Here is a 21,752-nt window from a genome sequence, read left to right as displayed (position 1 = left end):
AAGGTTTCAATTTTCCAGAGGGGGAGGAGTCACTTTCGGTGTGCCCCAGGGCATCATGGGAGGAGCAAGACCAAGGGAAAGAAAAGCAGGACCAGTCAGCCTGGAGGCGATGGTAGGATTTGGCTGGTAAGTGTCATTTGCCAGTTTGTGAGTGAGGAAGGCCTTGATGGTCCTCACGACTTTTTACGGTTCTGCGATTCCATAGAGTAACTGCGTGAAACTGATGGGGTGGGTGAAATTGGACATGGAGAGGAAATTTGAATGCAGGGCTCTTGATGTGACTGGGGCAGAAGGAAATTTTTGAAAAATTTCTGCAGTCACCAATTCCACTTGAAATTTTTCAATGCATATGTAGGCATGTTATTACATTGCATATACATATATATCACGCTAAATCCATTTTAAGTACTAAAATCTGTATCAATTGAATTCAAAAGATACTACCTTTCCCGTTCATGCTCTTAACAAAATTTCTCATAATTTGAGCCCTTGCACTGTGTGGTACCTCAGTTCCCCCAAGAGAGAGCTATGAGCCATAGTTCCTGTGAAGAGCTGAGAAAATAGTTCACCCTCTTACTAATCTAAGAAAAGCCCTGTTTTGGGTGTGTTCTCCAAGGAGAATGATTTTCTCCTTCATCACAGGAGAGGCTTTCTTTTTCCTTGTGGGCTCCGGAAGCAGCAGCGTGGGTGCCCTGGGAACCAGGAGGGAGGCGTCAGGCCGGTAAATTCCATCCTTAAGTAAGGTTCTTTCCCTCTGCCCACAGCTGATTCTTCTGCTTCCCACTTAAGAAAATGTGACCTATGAAGTCTGCTGTGAAGGTGCCTGGGGACACTGGTATGTGTAACATGTGCCCAAAGCTCTGCCGCAGCCAGGAGGCAGAATTTGTTTGCTCACTGACAGCTGCTGTGTTAGCTCTGGAATGTTAATCCTTACTGAAACCTTGGATGAAAGGCAACAGCTTTTAGCAGCTGTGCTAATGGTCTCATCCATCAAATGACTCTCTCCTCTTCACTTTTCTGTTGTCAGTTATATCCATGTCTATGATGAGAAGTGGATATGAAATCTTCTTAAGAAGCAGGTTACTTTTATTTATTGAAAAAATATGAGCCTTTAAAAAAATTCCAAAGGTAATGTACACATTGTAGAAAGATTAAAAATGTAATCAAACATACTGAAGGGATTTTTAAAATCACTCCTAATATTTTAGCTTAGAGCTACTTAGCTACCTAAATTTTGGTTTAAGACCTTTCACACCTTTTCCCCCTGTGTTTCCATAAATGCATACACAATTTTTTAAAACACAGGTTTCTAAACACATACACAATTGGGGTATCAGTCTCTAAGCATGGTTTTGTGTTCTGCCTTTAAAACTTAACAAATTATGAAAATTTTCTCATGATATTAACTCTTCTTTTACATCATGATTTTTTCATAGTTACATAGTATTCCATCCTATAAATGTACCATGATTTATTTAACCACTTTTCTATTGTTGGGAGCTTAGGGTGCCCTAATTTTTTTCTTTTAAATATTCTAGTAAACATGTGCATAGAAATGTTTATGCATATCTTTTATTATGAAATTTATAGAATAGAATTTCTGGGCAAAGGCTATGAATGTTTTAAGGGTAGCAGTAGTGGAATTCCTGTTTTTGGAGTCCCCACAGTAATGATGTTGCATATGAAAACATAAAGTGTTCACCGATGATTGTTCTGATAGTCAGATGTTGTAAATATGCAATAATCAATGCAACATGACTGCAAAATAAAATGACAGATCTTGCATAAGTTGCAGAATTTAATGAAGTTGATGAAAGTGGTGTTGGAAATCTGCTTGAATTTTGCAAAGCCATTGAGCAGTGTGGATACAGCAATACTGAAGAACTGAAAATTGACAAAGATGATGATGCAATAAGTGTTTCAAGAGAACGAGTTCAGGATCAAAGGATTAGGAAGACCTTTAAAAATATAGATGAAGCCATCATACATTTTTTTTTTTGCAAAGAAGGACATTCTTTATGATTGCATTGCAAAAAATTAAAAATAAAAGATGTCACATCATACAAGATTGCGGGAACTGTGTCTCTTTCCTCCCAACTCCACTATTGATTCATTCTTGTATCTAAGAATTAGCAAAGAGTTGCAATTGTTACTTAAATGTTGTGAAATAGAATAAAGTTATTTTAATACTTTTGCTGCATTTTTAAGATAAAAATCTCAATCAGACTTCCCCCCCATTACTTAGTATGTAATTTTGGACCTCATTTTAATTTAGATTCACTTTAAATGGCTGCTTTCCTAGATTACATTTTGTCTATGTAGAAAATCCCAAAGAATTTACAAAAACTCAAAACTATTAAGTGAGTTCAGTAGGGTTTCAGGATATAAGATAAACATACAAAAATCATTTGTATTTCTATATGCTATATACTAGCAATGAACATATGGACATCAAAATATAAATAAAATACCATTTACAATCACTTAAAAACAAAAAGAAAGAAAGAAAAAGAAACATTAGGTTTAAATCTAACAAAACCTATATAGGACTTGTATGCTGAAAACGACAAAACACTGCTGAAAGAAATCAAAGATTTAAATAATGGAGAAACATACCGTATTCATAAGTTGGAAGAATCAACATAGTAAATGTCTTAATTCTGATAATAAAATTAATCTAATTCTATAAAATATTATAATGCCAGCTTTAACGTCTGACATACAGTATTCTAATTGCTATTTTCCTAAAGCACTGTAATTGCAGTATTTCTTCCACTGAAAAAGTTTAAACAGCTCTATGGGGTATAACGGACATATAATAAACTACACATATTTAAAGTGCATTGACATGTGTATACACTGTGACACTATCATCTGAATCAAAATAATAAACATGTCCATCCTCCCCCAAAGTTTCCTTCTGCTTCTTTGTAACACTGCCTGCGGTCCCTTTGCGCCTCCCATAAATCATACCTCCCCATGCCTAGGCAACTACTGGTCAGTTTTTGTCACTATAGATTAATTTTTATTTTCTAAAATTTTATTATAAATGGAATAATAGAGTCTACACTTACTTTTATTTTCAATTTTTGGTCCGGCTGCTTTCACGCAACATAATTATTTTGAGATTTGTCCATCTTTTTTTTTTTTGGGTGTTCATGGTTTCTTTTTTATCACTGAGTAGCATTCCACTGTATGGATTTTACCATACTGTGTTTATGCATTTACTTGTTGATGAACCTTTGAGTTGTTTCCAGTGTTTGGCTATTATAAATAAATATTCTGTGAATATTTGTGTACAATTCTTTGTGGAATGACTGGAACAAAGGGACAATTTCATAACTTTTTAAGAAGCTGCAACTTCTTTCCAAGTGGTCGTGCCATTTCACATTGTCACTAGCAGGTGTGAGAGGACCAGTTCCTCCGCCTCTTGGTCAACACTTGGACTGTTAGCTATTATAATTAGTGCATGGTGATATCGCATTATGCTTTCTTATTTTAAAATATTGTTTTATTTTTTTAATTACAGTTGACATACAATATTATATTAATTTCAGGTGTACAACATAGTGACTAGACATTTAGATAACTTATGAAGTGATCACCCCAATAAACCTAGCATCCATGTGATACTGTACATAGTTATGAACCGTATTATTGACTATATTCCTTATGCTATACTTTATATCCCCATGACTATTTTGTAACTAACAATTTGGAGTTCTTAATCCCTTTCCCTTTATCACCCACCCCTTGAACCCCTCTCCCATCTGGCAACCATCAAAATGTTCTCTGTATCTATGAGTTTGTTTCTGTTTTGTTTGTGTATTTTGTTTTTCAGATTCCACATATAAGTGAAATCATGTGGTATTTGTCTTTCTCTGTCTGACTTATTTCACTTAGTATAATACTTGGTTATCCTGTCGGTCCCAGTGGCACACTCTTCATGGTCACCTGAGCTGGGTATCCAGATGTGTGCCTCTTGCGTGGGTTTTGTGTGCCCTCCTAGAGTAGTTCAGCCTCTTAGTCCATCCATGTTGTTGCAGATGGCAATATTTCATTTTTTATGGCTGAGTAATATTCCATTGTATATATGTACCACTTCTTCTTCATCCTTTCATTTATTAATGGATACTTAGGTTGCTTCCATATCTTGGCTATTGTAAATAATGCTGCAGTGAACTTATGGATGTGTATGCCTTTTTGAATTAGTGTTTTGGGTTTCTTCAGATAAATTCCCAGAATGGAATTACTGAGTCCTTCTTTGTTATAGTCTTTGTTTTAAAGTCTGTTTTGTCTGGTATAAGTATTGCTACCCAGCTTTTTTCTTCATTTCCATTTTCATGAAATATATTTTTCTGTCCCTTTATTTTCAGTCTGTGTGTGTCTTTTGATCTGACGTAAGTCTCTTGTAGGTAGCATATGTGAGAATCTTGCTTTCTTATCCATTCACCCACCCTATGTCTTTTGATTGGAACATTTAATCCATTTACATTTAAAGTAATTATTGATAGATATGTAGTTATTTCCATTTTATTATTCATATTTTTTATCTTTTTTTCTTCTTCTTAAAGAAGTCCCTTTAACATTTCTTGTAATACTGGTTTGGTTGCGATGAGCTCCTTTAGCTTTTTCTTGTCCTGGAAGCTCTTTCTTTATCTGTCCTTCGATTCTAAATTATAGCTTTGCTGAGTAGAGTAGTCTTGGTTGTATGTCCTTGCTTTTTATCACTTTGAATATTTTGAGCCAATCCTTTCTGGCTTGAAAAGTTTCTGTTGAGAAATCAGTTGAAATTGGGAGCTCTCTTCTAGGTAACTAACTGCTTTTCTCTTGCTGCTTTTAAGATTCTCTCTTTATCTCTTTTTTTTTTTTAATAAATTTTATTGGGGAATATTGGGGGACAGTGTGTTTCTCCAGAGCCCATCAGTTCCAAGTAGTTGTCCTTCAATCTAGTTGTGGAGGGTGCAGCTCAGGCTCCAAGTCCAATTGCCATTTTCAATCTTTAGCTGCAGGGGACGCAGCCCACCATCCCGTGGTGGGAATTGAACTGGCAACCTTGTTGTTGAGAGTTCGTGCTCTAACCAACTGAGCCATCCGGCCGCCCCCATCTCTCTTTATCTTTAACCTTGGGCATTTTAATTATGATGTGTCTTGGTGTAGGCCTGTTTGGGTTCATCTTGTTTGGGACTCTGTGCTTTGTGGACTTGTATAATATATCTGTTTCCTTCACCAGGTTAGGGAATTATTATTATTATCCACATTATTCCTTCAAATAAGTTTTCAATTCCTTGCTCTCTCTTTTCTTCCTTCTGGTGCCTCTATGATGTCAGTGTTGGTATGCTTGATGTTGTCCCAGAGGCCCCTTAAACTATCCTCATTATTTCACGGTTTTTTTTTTTTTTTTTTTTTTTTTTGCCATTCTGATTTGGTATTTTCTGCTACTTTATCTTCCACATCACTAGGCCAATCCTCTGCTTCCTCTAATCTACTGTTGATTTCAATGTATTCTTTATTTCAGTTATTGTATTCTTTATTTCTCACTGGTTCTATTTATGTTTTCTATCTCCATTTTTGCATTTCCTATCTCTTTGTTGAAATTTTCACTGAGATCATTACATATCCTTATAATCAGTGTTCTGAACTCTGCATCTGGTGGATTGCTTGTCTCCATTTTAGTTAGTTTTTTTCTGGAGCTTTGTTCTTTCATTTGGGACATGCTTCTTTGTCTCCTCATTTTGGCTGCATCCCTGTTTTTGTTTCTATGTATTAGTTAGAGCTGCTATGTTTCCTGGTCTTAGTAGAGTGGCCTATGTAGTAGTTGTTCTGTGTGTCCCAATGGCACAGTATTCATGGTCGCCTGATTTGGGTGCTCCAGGTGTGTCCCTTTTGTGGGTTGCGTGTGCCCTCCTGTTGTAGTTGAGCCTTGATTGCTGTGGCCATGTCAGTGGGAGGGATTGACTCTCATGCTGACTGGTTGTGAGGACTGGCTGTGACTACAGTGGAGGAGCTATTGTGCAGGGGCTGACCCTACAGAGCAGGATTTGATTTAGCAGGGCTCTGGTGCCTGCTGAGTCCACCTTTTGGGTGGGTTGTTTGTGGAGGTAGTTGGGTGGTGTTCTGGTATGGTGTGAAGCTGACCACTGGGTGTGTTAGTTCTGGGGCCTCTTGGGAGGGGCTCTGGTGCAGGTAAAGGTCAGTCTGCTGCCTGTGCCCTGCCTGGGGCCACTTGGTATGAGCTATAAAGTGATCTGCAGATGGTTGTTACTTGTGCTGAGCTTGAAGGTGCCTGGGAGAAACTAAGCTGCCAACTGAGCCTGGCTGCTTCTAGTTCTGGTCTTGGGGCTACTTAGCAAGAGGTACAGGGCCTGCTGAGGCCAGATGGGGTTTGTGAACTTTTGAGAGATTTTAGGAAAGTCTGCAGTATGAGCCAAGATAGACTGTTTATATGGAAAAGTCTTTGGAAGTGGTTTAGATGGGCCCACATATTGCATGGGACAGCATCTCAGGGAATCACCAGGGCAGTCGAATAGTGTTAGCTAGGTGAATGGAGGCTCAGATATGCTGCCCACTTGCACATGCAGGCTGGGTGGGGGGAGGGCTCAACAAAGGAACAATGGCTTCTGCTAGCACTTCTGTCTGAGTAAAAGTTGCCCCTTCAGCCTTTGCTCTGAAGCCAGACAATTCACTTCCTCCCCATATGGCCCCAGCACTGGAGCTCAGAGAGAGTGAGTCCGTTAGTAAGTAAGTCCTTGTGTAGGCCTTTTAAACGGAATGCTTAGGACTCCAGCTGTCTCACTCAGCCACAATCTCCACTGGTTTTCACAGTCAGAAGTTGCAGGAACTTCTCTTCTCGGCACTGGAACCCTGGGTTGGGGAGGCTGGTGTGAGGCTGGAACCCCTTGCTCCTCAGAGGGGACCTCTGCAGCCAAAATACCTCTCCTGATTTTTAACCTCCACATGTAGGTGTGGGATCAGCTCCTCCTACCATTCTTGATGCAGCTTTTGTATATTCTTAGTTATAGGACTTCTGTTCATTTAGACTTCAGGCAGTTCTCAATGATGGTTGTTCATAGTTTAGTTGTAATTTTGATGTGGTCATGGGACAAGGTGAGCCCAGTGTTTACCTACTCCACCATCTTGATCAGAACTCTCTCATTATGTTTTGTTGTTTTCATAATGACTCATGGTGTTGGGCATTTTTAATGTGTTTATTTGCCATCTGTATATCTCTTTTAGTGAAATGTTTATTTAAATCTTCTGCCTCTTTAAAAATTGGATGATTTGTTTTATTTTTAAATTTTCACATTTATTTATATATTCTGGAGAAACATTCTTTATCAGGGATATAATTTGCAAATACTTTCAGTCTGTGACTTATCTTTTCATTCTCTTTAACCGTGTTTTTCAAAGAGCAGAAACTTTACATTTTGATGAAGTTCAATTTATCAATTTTTTTCTTTCATGGTTTGTGCTTTTGGTGTAGCTAAGAAATCTTTCTGTAAGCCAAGGTCACAAAAAATTTACTCTTATATTTACGTGTAGAAGTTTTGGTGATTATAGTTTTGGTTTCTTCTTTGATCCAAAATTTTATTTAGGAGAGTATTTTGAAAATATTTTTGTTTTAAGCTTTGTTATTCATTTTAGACATATTTGAGATTGTGGCCTGTACAATTTATACTGTAAACAATTGAGACTGATCAGGGTTGGGAAGTGGGGGAGAGTAGATGCTAGAAAGTGAAAGAGGGAGAGGGGTGCATGATACACAATTTTTGTCTTTGTTGCATTTTTGTTCTACTGCCTCCTCTCTTTCTGGAGACCAAACTCCTCATGTTCATATTCCACCAAATCATCTTTCTTGTTCTAGCCTTCTTTTCATAATCTCTCTCTCTCTCTCCCTCCCTCTCATTCTCCCTCTCCCTCCCTTCTCCCTCTCCCTTTCCCACCCACCCATCCAATCTATCAGAAAATCCTATGCATACTACCTTCACTGTGTATCTAGAATTCATCCACTTCTCATCATTTCCCAGTGCTATTTCTCTGGTCTCAGTCACTGTCATTTTTTCGTCTTTTATATCTTTTATTTTATAGTACTCTCCTAACTGGTCCCCAGTTTCTACCTTTGCTTCCTTCAGTCTATTCTCAATACAGCAGCCAAAGTGATTCTTCTAAAATGCATGTTAATATCACTCCCCTGCTCAAAGCTTTCGCGTATCACTTAGAGTAAACATAAAAATCTTTATGTGGCCCCCAGGCCCTACATGATCTCTGGGACCCCTGGTTCCTCTCTTATAACTACCTTGTTCATTCTCCTGCTCTGCTGGCCTCCTCTCTGTCCCCCTGATATGCCAACCTGCCCGTGCCTCATGGCCCTTGCATTTTCTGTTCTTCCCTCTGCTTGGAAATGCTCTACCTTCGTATACAACTTTGGCTTACCCTCTTGCTTCCTTTAGGTCTCTGCTCAAATGTCTTTTCTTATTAGAGAGGCCTTCCTTGACTATCCTACTAAATAGTTACTGCCACCCCCAAACTTTTAAATTTCCCATTAGAACTTACCATCTTATACATTACAGCTTCTTATTTGTTGATTGCCTTTCTCTCCTTACAGAATATAAGCACCTGGAGAGTAGGAACTATGCTTTGTTCACTGCTATACCCATAGAACTTAGAACAGTGCCTGGCACACAGTACATACTCAGTAACTATTTGTGGAGGAGTTAACTGAATGGGTCCTGTCTGAAGGGGTAGTTGCAGGCAATGTTTTCTTTAGTGATTTTTTAACAATTTAAAGAGATTTAATAAAATCATGTCCAGCATAAGATAATTGTATGTGTGGGAGGATGGGAAAGGGGATGCTGGATGGTGATGGAGGTACAAAATATTGAATGCTCTGCAAAACCATATACAATATTTTTAAAAAATCGCTAGGTCAGAACTGTATTTGACAGTCAATAATTTTGGAAATAAAAAAGCGACAGTTTGGTTTAATTTAGAAGTTTACTGTAGTTTTTATTCAACATTAAGAGAAAAGTAAACATCATAAAGCAAGTGACCAAAAATAGCACATTTTGTGCATTTCTTCAGCCACTTGGCAGCATCGGGCAAATGTGTTCACTCTGCACTGAATTTTGTGTGAACCTCACGGCTCTTCGCCCGCAGCTTGTTGACCTGGGACTCGGCGATGTCAGCCCGTTCCTCAGCCTCTTCCAGCTCGTGCTGGATCTTGCGGAATTTCGTTAGATTAGTGTTGGATTGTTCCTCCTAAGAATAGAGATAAAAATGTGAGAATTAGATTTTATGGTACTCCTTGTACTTGTCACCAAACAGGATTAGTTTTTCAACTCACATATTTCTTGTTATGGTCAGTTTACTTTATCTGACTTCAAATCTGGAGAGAACTTATAAGTTTAATTACATTTTTTACTTTAAAGAATGAGAGAAGCCACTTCAAAATGGAAGGGACAACCTTATGATATCAAATCTATACTTACTTGAAATCCATTTTTGATGTATGGAGTGGAGGCAGAGACCGAGGTACCCTCCCTTACAAAGTTTAGTGAGAAGATGTAAGGTCAAATTATAACTTTGGGGAAATCCCACTTTAAATTTTTTTGCCATGTATTTTAACTCTGGTGTACAGAGGAGGGAAAAAGTGGGGCTAGGAAGAAAGTAGGCTTCTATTGGTTGAACTTATTACCATTCGTGCCTCTCTCTTCTTTCCTTTCTTTACTTCCTACTTACTTCCTGCCTACTACATTGTACCTGGAAGGATGAGGAACAACTAGGGAAAGTAAAGCTGGAGACTCTTCTAACAAACATGTCCTTATTTGCTATGGCATAAGTGGAGAGATGATCCCCGATGACGATACTGGTAATGAGTGAATAAATCAGTTGGGGTGAAAGAATTATATTTGGCTTTTGAAAACACTTGAGTTTGTGCATTTCTAGAGGGAAAATAATATTTATCATGGTGTTATTTAGAGTTTCTACTGTATCTTCTTTGCAGCTATCAAGTAAGGTGTGTTATGTAGAATTTTCTTTCTCCCCACCCCCCAAACTTTACAAATTGTGCAATAAGAAAAATGTCTTCTCTTGAAGTCTTATTCTGTAATTAGGATTTGGGGGTAAATTTGTATTTATAAAATTATCTCAAAATGTGAGTTGTCTGTTCTTACTTTGTCTCCTTCTTTCTCATTAACATATTTTCTTTATCTATTTTCTACCCCAAAAGAAGTTTTCTTCTTCCCTCAAAGGCATAAAGATACTTACGGCCTCCTCAGCTTGTCTCTTGTATGATTTCACCTTTGACTGTAGTTTGTCCACCAAGTCCTGCAGCCTGAGAACATTTTTGCGGTCTTCCTCAGTCTGAAAGTTGGAAAAAACGATCTGCATTCCACCCAATGAAATAAGCCTACTCTAGGTGGTAAAATAAGTCCCTTTGGTATGACAGCAGTGGGCCTGGGGTAAACTTGGTGAATTCTGAGCCTTCCTTCCTAGTAATAACAGTCGCCACTCTTGTTCTGTATCCACTGTGTGCAGGCACCGTATTAGGTAATTATACACAACTTCTCTAACCCTTATCTTCCTACCATGGAGAGTAGATGTTGTTATTTTATTTTATAGGTGATGAAACTAAGGTTCAGAGTGTTATGTAACTTACCGCAGTTCAAAAAATAAGAGAGGCCAAATTAGGGCTCATACCTAGTTTATCTGGCTTTAAAACCTGTATTCTTTCCTCTCTTATGCTGTTATCTAAAGGCCTTTCTGATTTTTCCAAGCCTAGTGTAGGTGTGTGCTCAGCATCTATGTCATGTGCCCCTTGTATGTGTCAAGTTCATGTGTCTTTGTGAGTGCCACATAAATCATCACCAGGTTTTCCCACTGGGCAGGAAGTCTGGATAGTCTAGAAAGGCTGTTTCCTTACCTGGTAGGTGAGTTCCTTTATTCTTCTCTCATGTTTCCGCAAACCTTTAACAGCATCCGCATTGCGTTTCTGTTCATTTTCAACCTCTCCTTCAAGCTCACGTACCTGCATCCAAGAAAGATACTTACTTATAGAGTCAGTCTTGGAGGATATTAATTAACTCAGGATCTACTGGAAGATACTGGATGGATGTCCTCAGCCCCAGGACAAAGATGGGAGCTGATACGTAGGAAGAGAGAAAGGTAGAGAGAGTGCCCCTTTCCCCTCTCAGAGCCAGAGAGATTGAGACACCCACCCTGGCCTCCAGTTTCTGGATCTGCTTCTTCCCGCCCTTCAGCGCCAGCTGCTCAGCTTCATCCAGACGGTTCTGCAGGTCCTTCACCGTCTGCTCCAGGTTCTTCTTCATCCTCTCCAGGTGGGCGCTGGTGTCCTGCTCCTTCTTCAGCTCCTCCGCCATCATCGCCGCCTAATTAGCAATAAAACAAAATCAGTTGAGGAAGCTGAGAGAGCACATCATGATTCAAGTTTGACTACCACTGCATTGCCCTCTGCTCACGTCAGTGATGGCCTTCTTGGCTTTCTCTTCTGCGTTGCGAGCTTCCTGGACAATGTCCTCCATCTCTCCCTGGATTTGGGAGATGTCTGTCTCCAGCTTCTTCTTGGTGTTGATCAGGCTGGTGTTCTGTTAAAAATAGTGGAAATGTGTAAGATTTGCAGTTTGCCCTCTTGAGGTTTTACAAATATCTGACTTGTTGGCTCATGCAAGGGACTAAGGGGAACATTTCACTAAACTTGAAATATTTTGAGGTGCAAAATCATTATTTGCAATGTTGGAACTCCTCCCCCCCCCCACCAATTGCCCCAAATGCCATCTAATTTATGCATAATGACTTCTGAGGTTTAAGAATGTCTATATTAATTAATTGCTCTGTCAATTATATTTCAACTGGACATCACTAGTATTCTATTCTTGAAAGGTTGGAAATATTAGAAAAGAATACATTCTTTTTTGTGAGTGCCTGTCACTGGGAGTTTCTCAATGAGAAGGAATCTGTTCTCTGTGAACTTTCATGCTTTGGCCCCTTAGTTCAGAATGCTGAAAGTCGTATGGAAGCATTTTCTTAAAATGTCAACCCAGTGGTCCTCAGACGGAAGCACTACTGCCCCAGTGGGTATTTGGAAATGTGTGGGGATGGATATGTTTCATTGTCAAAGTGACAAGGGAATGCAACTGCTTTTAATATTTGGGCAAGGCAGGGATGCGAAATGTCCTGCAAAGCATTGGGTCAGTAAATACAAAGGGCTAAATGCTGAAGTGCCCCTCATGGGAAACACTGCATGAAGCCTTTTCAGATTCTGGAGTCAACAGATATCTTTATTCAGGTTTGGTCCACATGATGGTTTGAAAAATAAACAACCAAACCTTGTTTTTAAACAAAAAGATAATACCCTCTTTTTTTGGGGGGAAAAGGGTAGAAAATCTAAAAAACACAAATAGGAACACACACATAAAAACACTTTTAACCCCACATCTCAAGATAACTGCAATTAATATTTTAGAGCATATCCCCCATCCTTTTTCATACACATATATTTATAAAAATGGAGTACTTTTACATTATAATTCCGATTCATCACTTAATAATACACCAGCATTTATTTGATGTGAGGGTCTCACCTGGGTGTGCAGGAGCTGGACGCGCTCACTGGCATCCAGGAGCTCCTGCTCTGCAATCTTCCTGCCCCTCTCCGTCTGCTCCAGAGATGCCCGCAGCTCCTCCACCTCGGCTTGCATCAGGTTGGCTCTGCGCTCCACCATGGCCAGCTGTTCCTTCAGGTCCTCCTGGCACCGGAGGGCGTCATCCAGGTGGAGCTGGGTATCCTGTTAAGTAAGAAAAGCGGCCTTAGACACTCTTAAGAGGATATGAACATCTCTGGAGATGAACTGGAATAATGTACTGGTGCCAGAACAGGAAATGACAGGCCTGTCATTTGAAAGATCATAAAAATGGTGATGTCACCAGCTCAGGTAAGAAAGAATTATCAGGAGACAGATTCTTCTGTTTATTCCATTAACTGGTTATTTTTTCATGTGTGAGTCACTAATGACTATTATTTGTGGAGCATTTTCCATATGCTCTACCCAGGACTTGACATCCGTGGTCTCATTTGATCCTCACAATAACCCTATGACGGTGGGTAGTTTCATTCTTATTTTGTAGAGGAAGAAACAGAGATTCTGAGAGGTTAAATAACCCACCTAAAATCAGGCAGCTAGTAAGTGTCAAAACTAAGACTCAAACTCAACGCCTGTTGGCGCCAGTCTTACATTTCCTCTCATATCATACCTTAATTTGGGCTTGTGGTTGTTCTTTCACATAACATTTCTTTAAAAATATTGTGTTCTATATGTATTTCATTTAGCTACCTCCGTACTATGAGCTGTATAATTCGTTAAAAAAAAAAAAAAGGGTGGTTTCATGGATGGTTTTGAGGAATGGAAAACAGGTAGCTTACCTGACTTATCCGAATGGTTAAATGTGGACTCATTTACCTTCAGGATCCCTTGGGTGTTCCTGTAGTTCCTCAAGCTCTCAGTAGCCATGCGGTTGGCGTGGTTCAGCTGGATTTCCATTTCATTCAGATCTCCTTCCATCTTCTTCTTGACTCTCAGAGCATCATTCCTGCTCCTGATCTCAGCATCCAGCATGCTCTGCATGGAGTCCACAACTCGAACGTGGTTTCTTTTCAGCTGGTCAATTTCCTCATCCTTTTCAGCAATTTTCCTGTCAATTTCAGACTTGACTTGGTTCAGCTCCAGCTGGATGCGCAGGATCTTTCCTTCTTCATGTTCAAGAGATGCCTTAACAACACAGTGATCAATTAATAATGGAAAATAACTTGCGTCTTTAGACTACATTCCCTTGTGAGCCAAACTTTTATTAATACTAGTTTATGTAATTTTACAAAGTACAATGCAGTGGTTCCAGGAGTCTGCTAGATAAATCATTCTTTTGTTTATTTAGTCATGAATTATATAGGGCAGCTCTGTAATAAAGGTGCTTTGTAAAGTGCTATGCAAATATTATTCATATAAGTACTAACAAAAAGTATATGGTTAAACTTATGTGTAGTAAACATGAACTCTTAACCTGTTTTATAAATTAAAAGGTTCACATGTGATATTCTAAGTCCTGTTGTAGAAAGTTTCAGTTTTAAAAGATATATTTTTTCTGATTTCATAATACATGTTCACTGTAGAACATGGGGCGATATATAAAAGCAAAGAAAAAACTTGTTTTATGCCCCCACTCAGAGATAACCATTTTTGCCTAGTCTTTTTCCTACTTATATATATTTGTACATAATACAGTTATATTGTTTATCCAAATGTGTATGTTGCTTTAAAAATTATTGTCTACCATAAATATTTCCCCATACTAATTATATTTAGTCTCTGTATAAAATTGCATCATGTGGGTGTTCTATAATTTTTTTAATCTTGTTCTTGTATTGGACATCTTTGTGCTTAAAAGCTTTACTTCCATTTAAGATTATTTTGTCAGGATTGTTTCTTAGAAAAATTGATGGGTCATAGTATTTACATTTTTAAGGCTTTTGATTACTGTTGCCCTTCCTAAAGATTATACGAGTTCAACTTCTCAATAGCTCTGTAATAATACATCTATTTTACAGTATCATTGCCTACTTTGAGTGTTTCACTGATGTTTGTCTTTGATTTTTCTGCCCCACTACCTAACAACATGTACCTCTGCTTCCTCTAGGGCAGTCTGAATGTCACATTTCTCTTGGTCCAATTGCTTCCGTATTTTCTCCAATTCATGGATTTGCTTCCCACCCTCAGCAATCTGCTCAGTGAGGTCAGAAATCTCCTCTGTGAGTGAACAGACAAGGGAGCAGTGGTCAGCTGATGGCAAACGTGGGAAGGTGTAGCCAGTGCCATGTGGGGCAGGAAAGTTCAAGAGGACTCACGCTGTAAGTTCTTATTTTCTCTCTTTAGTGTTTCAAGGTGATCCAGAGATTCCTCGTAGGCATTCTTCACCTTGAACAGCTCAGTGCTGAGAGACCGAGACTCCTTCTGGGAAGCCTCAAGTTCAGCCTGAGTTTCCTCATACTTCTGTTTCCATTCTGCTAGGACCTGAAAAGCAGTAAATCATCAGCCGAAGCGAGGAGAAAGGGAGATTAAGTAAAACAATGATAAAGTTTCAGTAGGCGGGGCTACCTTGTCAAAGTTCCTTTGCTTCTTATCAAGAGCTGCGCAGGCAGCATTAGATCTTTCCACATCAAGCATGAGGTCCTCCACTTCATTCTGGAGCCGCTGCTTGGTCTTCTCCAGGGAGGCACACTTGGCATTCACGGCTTCTACGTGTTCCTCTGCATCCTGCAACCGCTGGGCCAGCTTCCTCCTGAAAAGTTAGCTAGGCAGTTAATAAGAGTGGTCAAGGACAGGGGCAAACGATCACCTTCTTCATCCCCTTCACAGTCCTGTTTCCATAATGGCAAGTAACATGGTTTTTAAAACTGGTAGCCAGAACTGCTTTCTGTATGAAAAGGTTCAAAGTGGTGAAGAACTGGATTCAGGTCCTTGGTATGCTGCTGAATTCTTAGAGGCCGCTGTTGTTAGGGCTCCATTATTTGTGTCTTACTGTATAAGTAATTCAGAATCTTTAGGACTTCTGACTGAGTATGATTAGGGAGAATGTGTGGCTAGAACAATTTAATTGATTGATTTATATATCTCATCTCATTTCAAAAAGGATTTGAGGCTAACTAGGTACTTTATGGAACAAAAATATATTGAGCATATACATTTGCTTTGGCAGACTTTCCATTTCATTGTATGTATTTTTTCTCAAGGAAAAGTAGCCAGTTTCTTCTCATCATATATATTTGGACAGTCTCACCAGAGAAAGAAAATGATGGGTAAATCAGGACAATTCGTGCAGTTTAAGCAAAAACAGGTTGTTTTTTTTCCCTTCTGAATCACCTACATTCTTCATTCCTAGTTGTGTACCAACTATACATCCTTAAGGCACAGAACAGTCTTTAGCTCTGAGGCCCGAGAAGATCTACTTGAAGGTCCCCTTTAGTCTGTGTACAGGCTAAGGCTTTACTTGTTTCAGACCAATCCTGGATGTTACATATTGTTGGATGGCCTCTAACATGAGTTTTAAGAGCCATCTCTTTATACTGCGGTACTTAAGGTGGGCTCTGGCGTCAGAATGTCTGGTTCTAATCCCAGCTGTCCCATTTTTTAATCATATGCCCCTGGGTTAGTTCGTTAATCTCTCACAGCCTCAATTTCCTCATTTGTAAACAGGGATAAGAATAATAATACCAAAATGATGTTGGTATGAAAGCTAAATGAACTAATGTACGAGTATACATAGTACTTGACACATAGTAGGCACTCAGTACGTGTTAGCTTCTGTTATTGTTACCAACATCGTCCCGGAGTGGGCAGCTCAGAAACCATGTCACGTTCGTCCCCCAGAGTTCACAGTACATACTTGGCTTCCTCCAGCTCCTCTGTGCGCTGGATGGCGTCTGTCTCGTATTTTGTCCTCCACTGGGCAACCTCGCTGTTGGCCTTGGACAGCGCCCTCTGCAGCTCGGCTTTACCTTCCTGCTCCTCCTCATACTGTTCCCGTAGCAGGTCACAGTCGTGGCGGGAAGACTGCAGGGCGTGGGCCAGGGCGTTCTTGGCCTGCGGAAGGACCAGTTCAGTGACTTCAGTTCATTTATTCAGTGATATTTAATTTACACATCCGTAGTGAAACCTAAGTGGACATGTTTAGATTTGATTAGCCAAGAAGATATTTGGTGAAACTCACTTTAGTTTCTTCTTCTAGCTGACGTTTCAGCTCCTCAATCTGCTGAGTAGATGCTTGTTTATGCCTTGAAAGCTGAGAGACTAAAGCATCTTTCTCATCTAAATGTCGGGAATATTCACCTAAGAATAATAGAAGTAAAGGACTTTGTTAATGACCTTAAAAAATTAGCCTAAAGCTTTTATATTTACATATGTATATATGTATATGTATCAAATATATACTTCTAAATATTATAGAACTAGTTAGAAGTGGAGATTAAAGAGCAGAATTGCCATAGGAGTGTAACAAGTAAATTTGCTTGCTGATTCTTGCTTATTTTCTTTTTCTTTTGGACCTGCTTAGCACATTCTGATTGTTTATCCTCCTCTAAAATGAGAGTATTGCTACTTATTAAGACCCTCTGGAATTGCTTTTATCTGGTACAAAGTTTCAGGACTCAGAGCAAGGCCCTTACCTGCTTCCGTCTGCAGGCGCGCTCTCTGAGCCGTCAGGTCGTTGATCAGCCGCTGCTGCTCTTCTTCCTTTGTCTTAAGTTCACTAAGTTGATCTTCTAGAGTGCGGCACATCTTTTCAAGGTTTCCCTATGAGACATGTGGCAGTGAAGGATGAGACATTGTATGCAGTAAAAGAAGGTAAAGCTTGATTCGTAAAATATTTTTAGATTGACTAAATTGATGTTGTGTGAGTAGAAAGTTATGGCACCCACTCCATGGGACATGCTGGGATTCAAGCATGGTGCGTGCATGACGTCCCTAAAGAGGTCACTGTTGGAGCCCATCCATTTATCCGAATAAGACTGACACTCATTTAAAGTGGATTTTGAAATAATCTTAGTTGGTCAGAGCCAGCGTTGAAAACAATGAAACAGAATGGAGTACATTAGAACAGAAAACAATAGATTAGTGCTATAAACTGCCTGCAAACAATGTTTAATGACAGAGAACAACGGACTCATTTAGAGACGGTATTGGGTACCTTGGCCTTCGCAATGGTCTCTGCGTTACTGCTAAGGTCATCGATCTCCATCTTCATCTCGCTCTTCTCCTTCTCCAGCTTCTGCTTGACCCTCTGCAGGTTGTCTATCTGCTCCCCGAGCTCAGCGACGCTGTCCGCGTGCTTCTTCCTCAGGGTGGCCGCGGTGGCTTCGTGCTGCAGGGTGGCCTCCTCCAGGTCCCTGCGCATTTTCTGGAACTCAGCCTCCCTCTTCTTGATCATCTCAATTTGGACTGATGTTGCCCCGCCGGCTTCTTCCAGCCGCTCGCTGATCTCCTCCAGTTCCCGGGAGAGGTCAGAGCGCTGCTTCTCTGCTTTGGCCCGCGAGGCCCGCTCGGCCTCGATTTCCTCCTCCAGCTCCTCAATGCGGGCCTGGGGGTGACACAAGCACATTAACATAAAATCCCAGTTTCAGGTTACTCTAGGGTGCATAAAAAAATGGAGGTGAGATGACTCACCTGCAATTCTTTGATCTTCTTCTGTAGTTGAATTCCTACTGCTTGCTCATCCTCAACTTTGCTTAGAAGATTGCTGATTTCAAATTCTTTCCTTTATACAGAAGAACAGGACATTAGTACCCGTATGAATTGAAAGATGATGTCACATAGAATTTTTTTTCTGGAGTTCCTACTTTTTAAGCTTTTCATCAAGTTGCTGTTTGTCATTTTCTACATCCATTGTGGATTCGTGGACCAATTTTAGGTCACCCTCTAGTTTCCTCTTTGCTCTTTCTAGATCCATTCGAAGTTTCTTTTCTTGTTCTAGAGCCCCTTCAAGCTAATAAGTAAAATTTGTTAAAAACCGAAAGTGTATTAAATTTTTTTTCAAATGGTTATTAAAAATACACTTACATCATCCACTTGCTGCTCCAGCTTGGTTTTAGCTTTGGTCAGGGTGTTGACTTTGTCCTCTTCTGCCTGCAGGTCGTCCAGGGTCTGCTGGTGGGCCTCTTGGAGGGCCTTCTTCTCCCTGGTCAGCTTAGCTATGATCTCATCCAGACCTGCCATCTCTTCTGTGAGGTTTTTCACCTAGAAGGTTAAAGAGGGATTGTTTCTACTATAAAGCAGCTTACTGGATGGTAGAACTTCTATTTTAGTAAAGCAGAATATGATTCATACCTTATTTTCAGTGGCATGTTTCTCCTTTTCAACCTTGGCCAGTGTCAGCTCAAGGTCATCGATGTCTTTCTTCAGTTCTGAACATTCGTCCTCCAGTTTCCTCTTCTTGGCTGTCAGCTCAGCATTGACCTCTTCCTCATCCTCAGCTCTCTCATTCACCTCTTTGATTTTGGCCTCGAGCTGGATTTTGGTTTTAATCAGTTGCTCACACCTTTCTTCTGCATCAGCCAGAGCATCTGCTTCCTGTGGGGAGATTCAGTGAGATATTTAGAGAATTTGTTACTTAATTTGAACTTGTTCTCTGTATAAAATAGTAATGCTCACTGAGTATTGATGAATTTTCAGTATGAATATAAATTAAACTTAATTGAATATTATTATATGGCCTAGGGAAATACAGCTCATTAGAAGTGTGACTATAGCTTTAGAAGCAAATCAGTCTGCAAAATGATTGGGTTGGAGCAATTGACTTTTAAAAAGCGGTGTGTAGAAGAGTGGAAGAACCAAAGGAAGCCTGGTTTCTTGTCCCAAATTTGCCATACGTATGACCTTTATTGCTTTATTCCCCTTAGGTCCAATTATCTCATATATAATTAAGGGGGTTGGAATAAATGATTGCTAAGAGCATTTCAGCTGTAATATTCAAAGATCGTGATTAGTCAAATTGGTTAATTTGGGTTTTGAGCATTCCCTACTCACCTCAAGCAACTAGTTTCTAGATTGAATTTAAAACAGAAAAGAAAAAGAAAAAAAAAAGTATGCCTATGGATACGTTTCCATGCAGCATTGTTTTAATACCGTCAATGCTTCCTGATAGTCCATAACAGAGCTATAATTGTCTGCAATTTTCATTTCCGTTTTACTAATTACCTATTAGTCTTAAAACAAATTTTAGGATATATAAGAACATGTGATTTTGAGAAACCATATAGTTCAATAACGTTTTTATAAGTGACTAAAGGACTCACATAAAAATCAGTTCAGCCACTAATTTGTTAGATTATTCTTGCCTGGGGGAATTTCTTGAATATCTCAGTGCTTGTCTTGTTCATATATTAAGTTTTTGAATGCTTAAATGGATGATAGTGGGGACTTCCCAGGTTCCTTTGCATCTCTTTTAGACAGTGAATACACTCAATAAACTAATGATAATACCTATGAAAGAGGTTAAGATGAAGAGGTGTGATCCTATGATTTTGGGAAAACGTAACTTTCCCAAAGTATAAGTAAAGTTATCAGAAGGAAAAGTTGAAAATAGCTTCAACATTTTAAGAAAACTATCCTTTTCACAGGTTTCTTCATGACATTTTTGGGCTTGTTGGACCAACAAATTGACGTTGTATTTGGCCAGAGTGCAGGTGCCAAACTTACCCCCCACTCTGATTACAACTCCTTCCTGAACCAAAAAATGAGGCCTTAAGAACTCTAAATCTGTGTCAAAAGAAGAATCATAGAGGGCGTTTAGCTTTACCATATACCCTGGTAATTCAATTCAAGTACCACAAATAAATTTTCTGAGCTAAATCTCAGTGACAGGAGAAAGGAGATACAGACAGAAATAAGAATAACGGTCTTGAATTTAAATACAAGCTCATACATTTGCATTCAGAAAATAGGACTATATTTTAAGACTGGGATGAAGCAGACAAGGCAAATGGACACAATGAGATTTGGGGGCTTGCCTATCAATTGCTTCCTTCAGGTTAAAGTTGTGATATCGTTAAATACATTCTTCGATCTTCCCTTTTCCATTTGCAATTTGGAAGTGATTGTGCCTTCATGAGAATATTGAAGATTAAGTGAAATTCCAAAAAAAAAAAAAAAAAAAGAAAAGAACTTGAGATTTCCTTTTTCAAGAAAAGGCCATTTGTAAATCCAACGTATATATGAATTCCAGAAAAACTATATTCAGTAACATGGTATATTCAGAATACAGAGTACTCACAGACTGAACCTGGAGTTGCAGGTCATTTTTGTCTTTCAAGAGAGTGACCATTTTTTCCTCCAGTTCCTTTCTTTTGGCCTCTGACTTGGCAAGTTCTTCTTTGGTTTTCTGAAACTCTTCCTTCATGTTGGCCATCTCCTTCTCGGTCTCTGCGCTCTTCAGCAGGGGCTTGATCTTGAAGAAGAGTTTCATCCAGGGCCAGTGCTTGACATTCATGAACGCACGTATATTATACTGGATGCAGTAAACGGCTTCTCTGAAATGGCATAAAAATACCAGTGTAGATTGATCTAATATTAGAGACAATGTTACTGGTTTTGTTTTTTCATTACACACAAACTGCCCTCTTAATGACCTCCCACATATGGATATAAATGACATGTCAAATTCTGTATATGTTATATGCAGAGTACACACACACACACACACACACACACACACACACACACGCATGCACATGTGCCCTTACCTTCATACTCATAGTATCCTCAGTATAAACACTTTACTAATGTGTGCTGCTCATACTGGACAATTCTGGGTTCTTAAGTCCCTATCAAACTAACAAAGAAACGGACTTTTGAGGGGGAATGCTTTACACGGCTGAGCCTCATGTCCATTCTAAGACCATTTGAGATACCACAACATTAGTGATTTGAGGATGGACGTGGTACTTGTAAATTGATTGTGCTGCTTCGCTGTCGGCATACGGATGTGAACTGTGAAATGGTAGAGGTTGCTTTCTGAATTGCCCACCTAAATTGAGCTTATGATTTATCAAGTCTTCCTTGAAGCCTCTCCTCTTATTTTACTCACCAGCGAATTACACACCGTGTAAACTTCTTTGGTTAGCTTCTTCAGAGAATATACTGGCTTTTTTTCAAATTCTTTCAAATGCCTCATTCTTACCTGCTCAGTTAGAT

General features: G+C 39.4%; 1 protein-coding gene across 1 annotated transcript in view; it reads right to left on the bottom strand.

The window, feature by feature from the left end:
- Window positions 1–9,008: 9,008 nt before the first annotated feature.
- The window catches only part of MYH8 (myosin heavy chain 8), a 28,079-nt gene continuing 15,335 nt past the window's right edge, over window positions 9,009–21,752 (bottom strand). Inside the window, exons 22-40 of the mRNA XM_033091363.1 lie at window positions 20,833–21,088; window positions 18,888–19,130; window positions 18,621–18,797; window positions 18,401–18,546; window positions 18,228–18,318; window positions 17,752–18,141; window positions 17,231–17,357; window positions 16,777–16,895; window positions 16,453–16,649; window positions 15,165–15,348; window positions 14,915–15,080; window positions 14,692–14,816; window positions 13,476–13,784; window positions 12,600–12,803; window positions 11,478–11,603; window positions 11,217–11,387; window positions 10,922–11,026; window positions 10,267–10,362; window positions 9,009–9,258 (exon numbers count right to left, since the gene is read on the bottom strand). Of these exons, the coding sequence (XP_032947254.1) occupies window positions 9,109–9,258; window positions 10,267–10,362; window positions 10,922–11,026; window positions 11,217–11,387; window positions 11,478–11,603; window positions 12,600–12,803; window positions 13,476–13,784; window positions 14,692–14,816; window positions 14,915–15,080; window positions 15,165–15,348; window positions 16,453–16,649; window positions 16,777–16,895; window positions 17,231–17,357; window positions 17,752–18,141; window positions 18,228–18,318; window positions 18,401–18,546; window positions 18,621–18,797; window positions 18,888–19,130; window positions 20,833–21,088 (3,382 nt within the window). The 3' untranslated portion in view covers window positions 9,009–9,108. The remainder of the gene's footprint in view (window positions 9,259–10,266; window positions 10,363–10,921; window positions 11,027–11,216; window positions 11,388–11,477; window positions 11,604–12,599; window positions 12,804–13,475; window positions 13,785–14,691; window positions 14,817–14,914; window positions 15,081–15,164; window positions 15,349–16,452; window positions 16,650–16,776; window positions 16,896–17,230; window positions 17,358–17,751; window positions 18,142–18,227; window positions 18,319–18,400; window positions 18,547–18,620; window positions 18,798–18,887; window positions 19,131–20,832; window positions 21,089–21,752) is intronic.

This window comes from Rhinolophus ferrumequinum, chromosome 21 (genome assembly GCF_004115265.2).
Source record: "Rhinolophus ferrumequinum isolate MPI-CBG mRhiFer1 chromosome 21, mRhiFer1_v1.p, whole genome shotgun sequence".
Taxonomy (NCBI): Eukaryota; Metazoa; Chordata; class Mammalia; order Chiroptera; family Rhinolophidae; genus Rhinolophus; species Rhinolophus ferrumequinum.
Note: the sequence above shows the minus strand (reverse complement) of the source record. Positions and strands in the feature narration are given on the sequence as shown.